This window comes from Pantherophis guttatus, chromosome 8 (genome assembly GCF_059756535.1).
Source record: "Pantherophis guttatus breed Tessera chromosome 8, ASM5975653v1, whole genome shotgun sequence".
NCBI classification, from domain to species: domain Eukaryota; kingdom Metazoa; phylum Chordata; class Lepidosauria; order Squamata; family Colubridae; genus Pantherophis; species Pantherophis guttatus.
This window is the reverse complement of record NC_142070.1, coordinates 27,084,912-27,098,947: the sequence shown is the minus strand read 5'-3', so window position 1 is coordinate 27,098,947 and position 14,036 is coordinate 27,084,912. Positions and strand designations below refer to the sequence as shown.

General features: G+C 38.3%; 1 protein-coding gene across 7 annotated transcripts in view; it reads left to right on the top strand.

Moving 5' to 3' along the window:
- Window positions 1-14,036, top strand: part of TRIM2 (tripartite motif containing 2) — a 56,586-nt gene that overhangs the window by 32,401 nt on the left and 10,149 nt on the right. For all 7 annotated transcript variants that reach the window (XM_034442368.3, XM_034442365.3, XM_034442367.3 and 4 more), the window contains exons 5-9: window positions 1,512-1,692; window positions 4,487-5,210; window positions 7,209-7,312; window positions 9,042-9,209; window positions 11,066-11,234. In XM_034442368.3, the coding sequence (XP_034298259.1) occupies window positions 1,512-1,692; window positions 4,487-5,210; window positions 7,209-7,312; window positions 9,042-9,209; window positions 11,066-11,234 (1,346 nt within the window). The remainder of the gene's footprint in view (window positions 1-1,511; window positions 1,693-4,486; window positions 5,211-7,208; window positions 7,313-9,041; window positions 9,210-11,065; window positions 11,235-14,036) is intronic.

Sequence of the window (14,036 nt, the reverse complement as noted above, 5' to 3'; positions counted from 1 at the left end):
TCTGGGCGGCTTACACCAAAGACAGTATACTAAATAGCATATTGCCCCCAACAATCTGGGTCCTCATTTTACCCACCTTGGAAGGATGGAAGGCTGAGTCAACCTTGAGCCGGTGAGATTTGATCCGCTGATCTGCTGAACTAGCAGTCAGCTGAAGTAGCTGCAGTACATATATATGGACGTGGTGGCTCAGTGGCTAAGACATGAGCTTGTTGATCGAAAGGTCGGCAGTTCAGTGGTTCAACTCTCTAGTGCTGCGTAATGGGGTGAGCTCCCGTTACTTGTCCCAGCTTCTGCCAGCCTAGCAGTTTGAAAGCACGTAAAAAATGCAAGTAGAAAAATAGGGACCATCTTTGGTGGGAAGGTAACAGCATTCCGTGCGCCTTTGGTGTTTAGTCCTGTCAGCCATATGACCACGGAGACGTCTTCAGACAGCGCTGGCTCTTCGGCTTTGAAATGGAGATGAGCACCGCTTCCCCCCCCCTAGTCGGGAGCAACTAGCACATATGTGCGAGGGGAACCTTTACCTTTACCTTATTCTAAAAATAAGTGGAAGAAGACAGGACTTGACCCAGAAATAGTAATTTATAGATAAATAGTAAAATAGTAAATAGTAAATTATAGTACAAAAAAGGACCAAACCTTTGATCCTATTTGTCAGGGCCCACGTAAGAAAAACCGATAGGCAACTTTTTGAACCCCTAATTTAAAAGTTGGTGACAAAAAATGCAGAAGTTTCATAAACCAGCATATTGTAAAACATATTGGCCACCTTTATATGTAAATCTAGACCAGAATTTTTCGGGATTTTGGCTCATTGGGAATGAGCAGCATGCTGTTGTTTGCTGCATAGTTATTCCCTTTGGTTCCTGTTAGCAGGGAGTAGTTAAACAAATCCAGATGGTTTGATATGGGAGGACAAACCAGATTTCTTAGTTCCTTGTAATGATACGTCACAGGCAGAACTGTCTGTTTTTGTTTAATGCCCATGCTGACAGGAAGAGGCAAGTGGAATCAATTATGTATTGAGCACAAGCATGTTTCTTGTTCTATGTTAATGGAAATTTTAATGAATTCTAGCTTACAATTGCAAGTGAAATAATTGAAGATTCCTTTAGAATTGATAATACTTGTGTTGTCTGAAATTATGCTAACAAAACTTTTTTAAAAAAGATGTGTATATAAATTTGCATAGCCCTGAAGATCACCCAATTTGTGTATACTTCACATTTTGCTCTAAGCTAAAGTTTACTGAATGTTTACAGTTTATAGATACTTTATCTATAGATACTATAGATAACTCTGAACAGTCACTAAATGACCTGTTGTAAGTCAAGGACTGCCTGAACGTTGCATTCAAACACATAATTTAACTAGGGCTTGGCACTATGTGCGCAGGGTCATTATGAATATTATTCAAAATTTAATAATTGTGTAATGATACGTCTTATGAATGTTGAAGGGAAATTGTAGCATTGATATTTGAAATGTTAACTGCTTGTTTTTAATAGGCTTCCAGAAATAGATACTGCATTGCACTTCATATCTGAAATTATCCATCAACTGACCAACCAAAAGACCAGCATTGTAGATGAAATTCATTCCACTTTTGATGAACTCCAGAAGACGTTAAATGTTCGCAAGAGTGTGTTGCTTATGGAACTGGAAGTGAATTATGGCCTTAAACATAAAGTAAGAGTTCTGTTCTCATCATTAAAAATTTTCTCAGTTTCTATTGACTGTATTATATCGTTTGGAAAAATGACTGAAATTCGTATTTCCTTTAATGAAGGAAACCTTAGAAAATAGCAAATGTGTCATAAAAATAGCTATTCCAGGGAAATTTGACTTTTCCTGTTTGTTGTTGTTATGTGGAAACTAGTGTCTTGTACAAATAAACAGCTTCAGAAACATTGCTCTAATATTGGTTTAAAGGAAGCAGTAATTGGAGATGGCCTAAAATGAATGTTTTTTGTTGGATTTTCAGGATGTATGTGTGGCAGATAATTTTGAAAACCAAAATTTAAAGCATTTAACAAATGGTACCAATAGTTTATAATCTGATGTCATTAGATACAGTGCATTATATCGCAAAAAATAAACCCAAATGTGTTTTATAATTATTTGGAAGACAAAAATAAGCAATGGGTCTTGAATATTGGAACAATATATCTGTGCTTTCAATCCTTAGCATGCATTAAAATTTAACAATATGTAACTAGACATTTTACAAGTATTGTAAAATTGTATTGTATTATAGAGTCAAATTTTTCCTCTCCACTTAAAAAGGCGATTAGTACATGTGGAAAGGCTACTAACGGGTGTTTAAAAATACTTTCTTTGATGTCCATTCCTCTCTGCCACTTAAATTTTAATTCTTCTTGCTTGCATATGGAACTTCCAGTTGGATGTAGTATTCTGGCTAACTACATAAATTTAATATCCTCAAATTTAATATCTTGATCTGTTCCAGTCGGGCTTCAGACCTAGGTACAGCACAGAAATGGCATTGGTTGCATTGGTTGCATTGGTTGATGATCTCTGGAGGGCTCGGGACAGGGGTTGTTCCTCTGTCCTGGTCCTATTAGATCTCTCAGCGACTTTTGATACCATCGACCATGGTATCATGCTGTGCCGGTTGGAGGGTTTAGGGGTGGGGGGCATCGTGTTGCGGTGGTTCTCCTCCTTCCTCTCTGACCGGTCGCAGTTTGTGTTGACGGGGGGCCAGAGGTCGACCTCGAGGCGCCTTGTATGTGGGGTGCCACAGGGGTCAGTCCTCTTGCCCCTTCTGTTCAACATTTATGTGAAGCTGCTGGGTGAGATCATCCGTGGTTTCGGGGTGAAGTTTCATCAGTACGCTGATGACACTCAGCTGTACATCTCCATCCCGGACCACCCCAATGATGCCCTTGACGTGATGTCCCGGTGTCTGGAGGCTGTGCGGATCTGGATGGGGAGAAACAGGCTCAAGCTCAACCCATCCAAGACCAAGTGGCTGTGGCTCCTGGTGTCCCAATATAGTCAGTTGGTGCCATCTCTGACTATTGGGGGCGAGTCGTTGGCCCCCACGGAAAGGGCTCGCAACTTGGGTATCCTCCTGGATGCACAGCTGTCCTTAGAAGAACATGTGACGGCCGTGGCCAGGGGGGCTTTCTATCAGGTTCGCCTGATTCACCAGTTGCGTCCCTTTCTGGATCAGGACTCCTTGTGCACAGTCACTCATGCCCTCGTCACGTCCCGCCTGGACTACTGTAATGCTCTCTACTTGGGGCTCCCCTTGAAGAGCACCCGGAGGCTCCAACTGGTCCAGAATGCGGTTGCGTGGGTGATTATGGGAGCGTCATGGCGCTCCCATGTAACACCTCTCCTGCGCGAGCTGCACTGGCTCCCGGTGGTCCTCCAGGTGCGATTCAAGGTGTTGGTGACCACCTTTAGAGCGCTCCATGGCTTAGGACCTGGATATCTACGAGACCGCCTTCTGCCACCGAGAGCCTCCCACCGGCCAGTACGCTCCCACAGAGAGGGGCTCCTCAGGGTGCCGTCGGTCAAACAATGTCGGCTGGTGGCCCCCAGGGGGAGAGCTTTCTCTGTGGGAGTACCTGCCCTCTGGAACGAGCTCCCCCCGGAGATACGGACGATTCCGGATTTACGTACTTTCCGCCGGGCCCTCAAGACTTTTTTATTTCAACAAGCCGGGCTGGCCTAACTTCTCCAATTGTTTAATTTTAATTTTAATTTTAAATGGGGTATTTTAATTGTTGGGCCAAATTGTTTAATATATTTTAAATTGGTTTTAAATTTTTGTATTCTATGTTTTTTACCTTTGGCTGTTCACCGCCCTGAGTCCTTCGGGAGAAGGGCGGTATATAAATTTAAATTTAAATTTGTGTGTGTGTGTGTGTGTGTGTGTGTGTGTAAAATAAAAAAAAACCAATAATAATAATAAAATCATGGAAAATAAAGAAATATTTGCATTGCTCAACAGACTTTCGTTATAAATATGCAGAAATGCTATAAATGCTATAAAACACATTGCACCAAAGAAGATGTAACTCTTAAAAGTAGTTTGAATGTGTGTTTAACTTGTTGACTTTGGTGGCTTGTATACTATGGGCTGGAACTGACTTTTCCTGGGTTCAGATATAAAAGTAATTATGACTATAAGGCAAAATTGGTCACATATCTATAATTTTTCCTAAGTGGATAAAAAGCATATGAATGCCAAGCAAGTCTAATCAGAAGTTTCCAAATTGGTTGGTTGCTGTTTTTTGGGAACTCTTTTTTTAACCCTGCTGCAACACAGACTTTTTGTGATAATGTTATTCAATATGCTTTTTACATTGAGTCCAACAAATAATATGTGATTTTATCCAGTTTTTCACTATTATATATTTCCTTGAGATACTGAAACTTGCCGATAGATGTGGTTGTTTGTTTTATTACTTGGAACTTCAATGAAATAACCATAGTATTTGCTTTTATCAAGGTCCTGCAGAATCAGCTTGATACTTTATTGGAGGGACAAGAAAATATTAAGAGCTGTAGCAATTTTACCGCCCAAGCACTCAGTCATGGAACTGAAACAGAAGTTTTACTTGTTAAAAAGCAGATGAGTGACAAGCTAAATGACCTGGCAGACCAGGAATTCCCTCTTCAGCCCCGTGAAAATGATCAACTGGATTTCATAGTAGAAACAGAAGGACTGAAAAAATCCATTCATAATCTCGGTACTATTTTAACCACAAATGCAGTGGCTTCTGAAACAGTGGCCACAGGTGAAGGACTTAAGCAGACTGTGATAGGGCAACCAATGTCAGTCACCATCACAACCAAGGATAAAGATGGTGAGCTCTGTAAAAGTGGAAATGCTTATATCACAGCTGAGCTGAGCACACCTGATGGAAGTGTGGCAGATGGAGAGATACTTGATAATAAAAATGGCACTTACGAATTTTTGTACACTGTCCAGAAAGAAGGGGACTTTGTTCTGTCTTTGAGACTGTACGAACAACATATTAAAGGCAGCCCATTCAAACTCAAAGTAATTAGGTCAGCAGATGTATCTCCTACCACTGAAGGAGTTAAGAGACGTGTTAAGTCTCCTGGCAGCGGCCATGTGAAACAGAAGGCTGTAAAGAGACCAGCTAGTATGTACAGCACTGGCAAAAGGAAAGAGAACCCCATTGAAGATGATCTAATCTTCCGAGTAGGTAAGGAGTGCCTATGTTTTAAATTTTCATGGACTGCTGTTTATAGGTACAAACAAGTCCATATTATTATTTTATACTTGTAAGGACTTTGTCCTGTTACAAGGATTTCCTTGCTAGTTGTCTGTTGCAAATAGTCTTTTTTTTCCTTTCATTGCCTTTGGGCAGTTCCACATAAGTTCTTTGGATCGGTTAATGATTAGTTTTCAGTATGATTCTTCTCATGATATAATTTGTTACTGCGGTTAGATCAATGTATTTCAGATGCTGCTCAAATTTAGTGAAATCACGACAATGTTGGTATTTCCTTTACTGCAGTTTTCCAGGCCTTTTTAAGTGGTCCACATATCCTTTGGCAAGGATTCTTGCCTTACCACTTTTCATTATGAGCTCAAGCCAACTGTTATATTTTATATATAATTTTTATATGTAACATAAGTTTAGTATCCTATTCCTGAAATTTACGTTTCTCTTTGAACATACATTACTTAATATGTGTCCCTTGCCTTTTACAACCAGCCTATGTAGCAACCATGAAAAAGAGTGGTTACTTGCAGAATTGTCAACAAGCTATCGTTAACAACTTCAGGGTTTTTAATGAAAAAAAGGAATAATAGTTTCCATTTGGGAAGCCTTGGGGAGGTCTCACTTAAAAATGGCAGCTGGGGCCAGAATTTCCATCACTAAGTTACATCGTTGTAAAGCACATTGTCACATGACTGCACCACTTAGTGACAGAAATTCTGGTTTCTGTTAAGTGAATCACTACTGGTAATTAAAGGAGGACATGATGTGATCAACATTTGCAACCTCCTGCCAGCTCCCCCATTGACTTTGATTATAGGAGGTCAGCAAAGAAGATTGTAAATGGTAATCGTGTGATCACAGGATTCTGCAATGTGCCCAGATCATAACCAGATGAGTGCGGCTCGCTGTATGGCTATAAGTGCTATACAGCTTATACACTCATTCACCACCATTGTAAATTTGAACATTTGCTGGACTTGAGTTAGGACCACCTGCATTTTTGTTTACATTTTTTAATAATGACCTTTCCCTCATATAACTTCCCATTGTAGCAGCCTCTCAGATTTTTTTTTCCCAGATCTTACAAATACACACAAATACATAGGAACCTAGTTTTTGGAGTAGAGAAAATATTAGAGATTGGATTGGCATCGAATGGGATGACATTAGAACAGGGGTGTCAAGCTCAAGGCCCAGGGGCCAGATCTGGGCCATGGGGTGCTTAGATTTGGCCCGTGGAGACTTCCTGGAAACAGCGAAGGACTGGCCCACAGTGCCTCTCCCAGTGCAAATGGAGCTTGCGAAGGCTGCATGTAGCTCTTCCGGGCTCTGTTTTTGCTGGCAGAGGGTTGCAGGAGACTGTCGCAGCTGAAAATGGGGCTTGGGAGCCTGTTTTTGCTGGCAGAGCACTTGGGCCGCCAAAGGTGCCCCCGACACAAGTGACGTCAAGCTGGCCACACCCAACCTGCTCGCCCCCCCCAAGGTCAAACACAACCCTGATGCGGCCCTCAATGAAATAGAGTTTGATACCCCTGCATTAGAAGCTCTGATGTGGTACAGGTAGTCCTCAATTTACAACAGTTCATTTAGTGACCATTTGACAGCATTGAAAAACTCTTTGAATATACATTAGTTACTACATGTGACTTACATGACTTACAATATTTTTTTACACTTATGACCATTACAGCATCCCAGTGATCATGTGATCAAAATTCAGACACTTGGCAACTGACTCATATTTATGATAGTTACAGTATCCCAGAGTCATGTGATCACATTTGCAATCTTCTGACAAGCAAAGTCAATGGGGAAGCCAGATTCATTTAACAACCATATTACTAACACCTATTGCAGTGATTCATTTAACAACTGTGACAAGGAAGAGTATAAAATGCAGCAAAATTCACTTAATACCTGTCTCACTTGGCAAGAGAAATTTTGGGTTATCTTTTCTATTTTGTTTTGTTTTAGGTACCAAAGGGAGAAACAAAGGGGAATTTACAAATCTTCAGGGAGTAGCTGCATCTACAAATGGAAAAATATTAATTGCAGATAGCAATAATCAATGTGTACAGGTATGGTTTTTGATTTGTTTCTTCATTAAAACTTTTTTATTAAATGCACAGAACTGATAACATGTATTAAAGAAATATATATCTAAAGTACCAAAATTTCAGGGATCATGGTTGTTGATGCTGTGGAATTAATAATTATGTTAAATTTGAAATATAACTCAAATTGTTGGTATACATTAAATTCTGCTGAATCCCAAGTGTAATTAGGCTAGTCTTGGCCAATATATAGAATTACAATATATATTTGCTGTTTTATACAGATAGCCCTCAACGTATGACTGTCACTTAGCAATTCTTTGAAGTCATGATAGATAGATCCATCAAAAGCTATTTATAACCAGGATTCGAAATTCTGATGTCTACCTGCATCACATGACCTTATTTGGGTACTCAGCAGCCAGCTCACATTTACAGCCACATAACTGAAATTAGTTAACATTTTTGCCAGAAACCAGCATTTACTTTTGATTTCTGGGTGGAAAAGTGCCTTTACAAAAAAAGAATTGCTAAATTCGGAATATTTTGGAAAAGAAACAGCACAAATGTCTAAGAATCTCTGGTAAACTGGAGGCTGTTGGTTCAAGGAAAATTGACATCCTTTGCTCTATGACCTTATTCAGAACATAGATTTTGTTTCCCTGCATGCAAATGTTTAGTACTATTATATGACATTTACTTTTTAAGCAAATGTTAGGGGAAAAACAGCTATAATCCTAAATAATTCGAAGTGCTATTTCCTTGTTTATTTATTCACATACTCAGTTTACTTATACTTTGAGATAACAATCCCATAGCAAAAGAATATAAGAATATAAGATGGTGAACATGAATAAAGAATATAGGATGGTGAACATGAAAATTCCTGAAGTCTGTCCATGGCACGCCTCATTGATTTAAAACTTTTGTAGGCAATTATTTTTTAGGTACATAATGATCATTTTATATCTAAACATATTACTTTAGTTCTGATGGCTCCGTTGCCTGTCCTTAAACTGGTTGTATATTGGGACTTGTGATCTAGGATTTATTGTTGGGCTGGATATAAATAGCCTGCTGCCATTGGTACCAGACTTGCAATTGCTCCTTGCTAGATTAACACAAGTTACTGCATATCATTAACTTTTAATTCAGTCCACTCTTGGATCACTCATTGTGTTTCCATCTAATCTACTTCATGGGTTGTTACCTTGAGCTTTGTAAAGGAAAGGTGGATATAATGTAATAAATATAATTTACAACAAAATATAGTTGTGTGGTGTCTTGTTCCCTAATTCTCCCTCCCTCTCTCTCTCTCTCTCTCTCCCTCCCTCCCTCCCTCCCATTGCACACTATTCAGCCTGCAGCGGTCACTAAATATGCTCAATCTTGGTTAGGTTGTTTTGGGGATTTGTGGTCCCATTTGTGCCTTTAAAAAGTTGTATTTTTACAAATTGTAGTTTATCTCCAAACCCAGCGATAGGTTGACTGTCTAAGCAACAATACTTACTATATTTAAGTATCAAAACCACAGAACATATTCATACACTTTGTAAATGCATGAGCTTCCTCTTTTCTTAAGGCAAATTGCATGTATGTTTGGAGTATTTTCCTAATCCCAAATGGTAAGAGGAAGCAGAATTCCATATGCATGTTAAAAGCGTGTCAGTGTTTCCCATGTGTTTCAGTTGAATAATGAAAACAATTGCATTTTATATGGAAGTTGCTCTGCTTTTTTTCAAACAAATCATAGATATTTTCCACCGATGGCCAATTCAAGAATCGTTTTGGTGTACGGGGAAGATCTCCTGGTCAGTTACAGCGGCCTACTGGAGTAGCTGTGCACCCTTGTGGCGATATCATTATTGCAGATTACGATAATAAATGGGTTAGCATATTCTCCTCTGACGGAAAATTTAAGGTAGGTTTAAAGTCAAAATGTAATATCCAAGGAAATGTATTTTCCTTTTTAAAAATTAAGAGTTAATGACAGTTTGATGCTGATCAAGGGATATACCATATTTTTCAGAGTATAAGACACACCTTTCCCCCTCCCCCCTAAAAGAGGGTGGAAATGTTGGTGCATCTTATACACCGAATACAGCCATTTTTTGCCTCCCAAAGCCCTGCCCTGCTCATTCCATTTTTGTGAAAAACAGGCCCATCTTTCACCCAATTTTCGCAAAAACGGGGGTGTTTTTGCCCTCCCCCAGTCCCAAGGAGCACTCTGCAGGCCTCCCAAACTCTTTGCATGCCTTATTTTTTGCAAAAATGGGCAAAAAATGGCCCGTTTTTCATCCATTTTTACGAGAAATGGGGTGTGCAGAGGGTTTGGGAGGCCTGCAAGAGTGGTCCTGAGGGCTGCGGGAGGGCAAAAACTTTTTTTTTCTTACTTACCTCTTGGAAATCTTGGTGCGTCTTATACACCAGTGCGTCTTATAGTCTGAAAAATACAGTAAGTAGCAAAATGAGTATTCCTCCTGTATTGATTGCCAAGACAGCAATGAAGAGTGAGATTACAGCTGTTTATTGTGGGACTAAAGGGCAAAATGAATCCATTGTCAGGGTCTGATCGCTGCTTTTTATTGTCTCTTGCATTAATTTCAGAATCTTCTCCACATACATATGCTGCTATGAATACTTAGTTTGTCCTTCCTAGCATTACGAAAACACTTCATTTGAATTGTAATTGTAATCCTACACATATTTAGTAGTGATCGCAGAGATAGCCGTGATACAGCAGTGATGTAGTGATACCCTGTTTTCCCCAAAATAAGATATCCCCTGATAATAAGCCCAATCAGGCTTTTGAGCACATGGCAATAAGACCAAGCGCTTATTTCAGGGTTCAAGAAATATAAGACAGGATCTTATTTTCAGGGAAACACAGTAGCTACATCTGAATAGGAGTGTACAGTTAAAAGAGATTTCCTTAATATTGCTGGCTTTTGTGGCATACATAAAAATCTCTCACAAAGGAAATAGGAGACACACAGCCTTTACATTTTTAAAAAATGCCAATATTCTGTTTTTGCTTATGATACAACACAATGAATTGAAGCTGTATATGAAGTTGCCTCCCCCAGGGTTTTTCAAATGTGGTTAGAGTCTCTGGGATTTCTAAGAATTGCCATTCAAATACATACATAACAGTGAAGCTTGGATATTTGTGTCCAACATTTAGTGGTCTAATGGCAGATTTATAATTAGTAAGTTGCACATCATGTTAAATGAAAAATACATACGAACCACATTTTAAAATACGATAGAAAAGAAACATGATCAGAAACCTTGGTGAAATTGAGTATTGTGCATGTATATCAAATTAAAGCCTGATTAAGTGTCATTGTTGCTGGAGCCTGCCAACAGTCGCACAAAATATTGTAAAACGATACAATGCTTTATAATCCTGATCAGATGAAATCCACTGCTGAAAATAGGGAGCGTAGCAAAAAGAGTCTTTATAAACAGGACAACAAAGAATGTAGACCTTTGATACAGTCTAGATTTTTTAATACATTCTATAATAGTCACTATCTCTTAACCCAACCTATTTCACAGGGATTGTTGTTGTGGGCAAATAGGAAGAGGAAGGAATATTAGAAATGGTTGCATCCTGAATTATTTATAAAAATAATAAAGGCAGGATAAAAAAAATTAATAAATGAACAGGCTCTTCATCACTGATACTAATTAAGAAGAAATAAAAATAGTAGATTATAGAGAAAATGTAAAAATAAAATAAAATAAATTTAATCTCTTTCTTTGCTTCCCTAGGCAAAAATTGGATCAGGAAAACTTATGGGGCCAAAAGGTGTTTCTGTGGATCGCAATGGACATATTATTGTAGTGGACAACAAAGCATGCTGTGTATTTATCTTCCAACCAAATGGGAAAATAGTAACCCGATTTGGAAGCCGAGGCAATGGAGATAAGCAGTTTGCAGGTAGCAATTGTTGATTGATACATAATAATACTGTTTTACGTTCTTCATATGGTTCAATGGAGTTGAAACCTAGAGAGAACAAAACTACCGTATTTTTCGGTGTATAAGATGCACCTTTTCCCCCCCTAAAAGGGGGTGAAAATTTAGGTGTGTCTTATACGCCGAACGTAGCCCCGCCCACCCACTGGCCACCACCCTTTAGCCTCTGCCTTGTAGCAGTTACCTCCTTGCAAGCAAACAGCAATAAAAAACAGCTCCTTTCAGCTTCAGCACAGCCTAATTAGCACAAGTTGATTGGATCAGTCTCCCAACTCTCAGCTGATTTGCTCTCAGCTGTTTTGGGCAGGGTTGTGCTGCTTGCTGCAAAGAGGTAAATTGCTGGAGCAGATTTTTTTTTTCCTTGTGCTAATCAAGCTATGCTAAAAACGAAACTGAAAGTAAAGCAGGCTGTTTGCTGTAAAAGGTAAAATTGCGCAGAGGCAGAGGGAGATTTCTTTTTCTTCTTTTCCTCACCAAAAAAGATAGGTACATCTTATACTCTGGTGCGTTTTATACTCCGAAAAATACGGTAATTCATTCATTACATTATTAAAAATGTGGAACAATAAATGCATAAAATAAATACAAATAATAATAATAGATAGAATAATATATTTTGTGATGTAATATGATATGTGCTTTAAATTAATCTTAAATTATGTGTAGCATAATTTTTAGGCTGCTATGCTTATCAGGCTAAGATTGATAAAGTCTTCAACCCTGTAAAAATTTGTCCAGTACAAAAACAGGTTGGAATGGAGAGTGTAGCACCTTTGGCCCTGCTTATTGAAGATCTCTTACATTTCTTTAAACAACACCATTTAAGTACCTTCCCACAAAAACCATATTACCGTATTTTTCAGACTATAAGACGCACCGGAGTATAAGATGCACTTTAGTTTTTGGGGAGGAAAATAAGAAAAAAGCTGATTGGGGGTGGATCGGCCTCCCAGAATACCCCCAATCAGCCGTTCCCAGAGGTGAACTTTAGCAACAGGTTCGTTGGTTGTGAGCTCTGCGCCTTGCTTTTTTTTCAGCCTCTGAAATGGTGGCTTTTTTTCCAGCCTCTGAAATGGTGGCTTTTTTTCCAGCCTCTGAAAAGAGGCTTTTTTTTCAGCCTCTGAAATGGTGGCTTTTTTTTCAGCCTCTGAAATGGTGGCTTTTTTTTCAGCCTCTGAAATGGTGGCTTTTTTTCCAGCCTCTGAAAAGAGGCTTTTTTCAGCCTCTGAAACATCCGTTTAAGAGGCTGGGTGGGGCTACATTTGGTGTATAAGACGCATCCAAATTTTCACCCTCTTTTAGGGGGTGCATCTTATACTCCGAAAAATAAGGTAATCCATTCAGATTACAGCAGTATCGAATGAATGAATGCTCTTGAATAGAAAGGAACAGTTGGAAACTAGCCAGGCCCACTATTCCATGGTCAAGGCCTTTCTCAATGCTTTTTACTATATCACTACTAATTATCAGCAATGGACTTTCTAACTGGGACTTAAACAAATGACTGGAGCCTTCAGATTTGCAAGGAAGTCTGTTTTATTGTTAAATTCTCCAAAAGGAGATACGATATTCCACTTGAATTATTAAAACCTCTTTCTGGGCTATAGTTTACTTCCAGAATGGGTGGCATGAATTTAAAAGGTATAATAGTAGCTTTCCCAAGCTGGTGAATTGTAATTGAATACTACAGATGTTTAGTAAGTATACAAGAAATAAGTGTCTTCCATCTTGTTAGCCATATATTGAACTCGCATTATTTTAAAATCCTAATTATTCAGTGTACAAATATGAGATAGAGTACAGTTTAATGCTTGCATTTTCTGCTTAGTATTATTCTTGTTGCTCATGCTATAGTTAATGTTTAATCATCTGGGGAAATAAAAGAGTTCTGTGCCAAAAACATAATCATCTTGATTAGGTAGCAGTCACTAGTTGAAACTGTTCAGGCAAGTATCATATTACATCCCAGTTTTTATTTTATGTCCTGAAATTTTGGATATTTTTCAATATGTAATAGTCTTTTAAGTTCTTGCATGTAAAAAAAAAAGTTTACTGGGAACATTATGCAAAAATATCTTGTAAAGTCAAGCACAAAGTTGTACAAGCAATTGCAAGATGAAATGGTTAAATAGTAGAGTTCATATATTTTATTTACATTTATTGAAATTATTTTTTTCAAAGTTACTCACTTTTCTCCCACTATACCCCTAGATTCTTTTAAATCTCAATACTAAAAGTTACATTTAAATCACATTAAAATAAGTACTAGTAGTAAGAACATTTGTGGATATACCACAGTCTCTTTTTTAAATCAAAGAATGGTTGAAGTTTAAAAAATGAAAAGAGGAAAGTTGGTATCGCCAATCTGACTTGGAGGATGAAGTAGAAGTAAGGGTGGCATAGAAGTATATGTTACTTGTACATCAGATTTTAATTTACATACATGATAGATTTATACAGATCAGCAACTGTAAACATTTGATTTATTTTTGCTGAATCTTTGAATGAAATATATCATTTAGCCCTAGAAGTTTAGTATGTTTTTGTCTTCAGAAGAATATATATATTCATTTGATACGGAGGAAGAAAAAACTATATTGTCAAAACATTTATTTTTACACTTTATTATATATTTTATGCAGAACAGGGATCTGTAAGTGTGTTTCTGTCCTACTTTTTCATATCATTGAGTGGATAAAAGCTTCTGGGAACTTTACACAGCTGGCACATTGTGCTTTACTGTTAAATACCATTATTCCATTT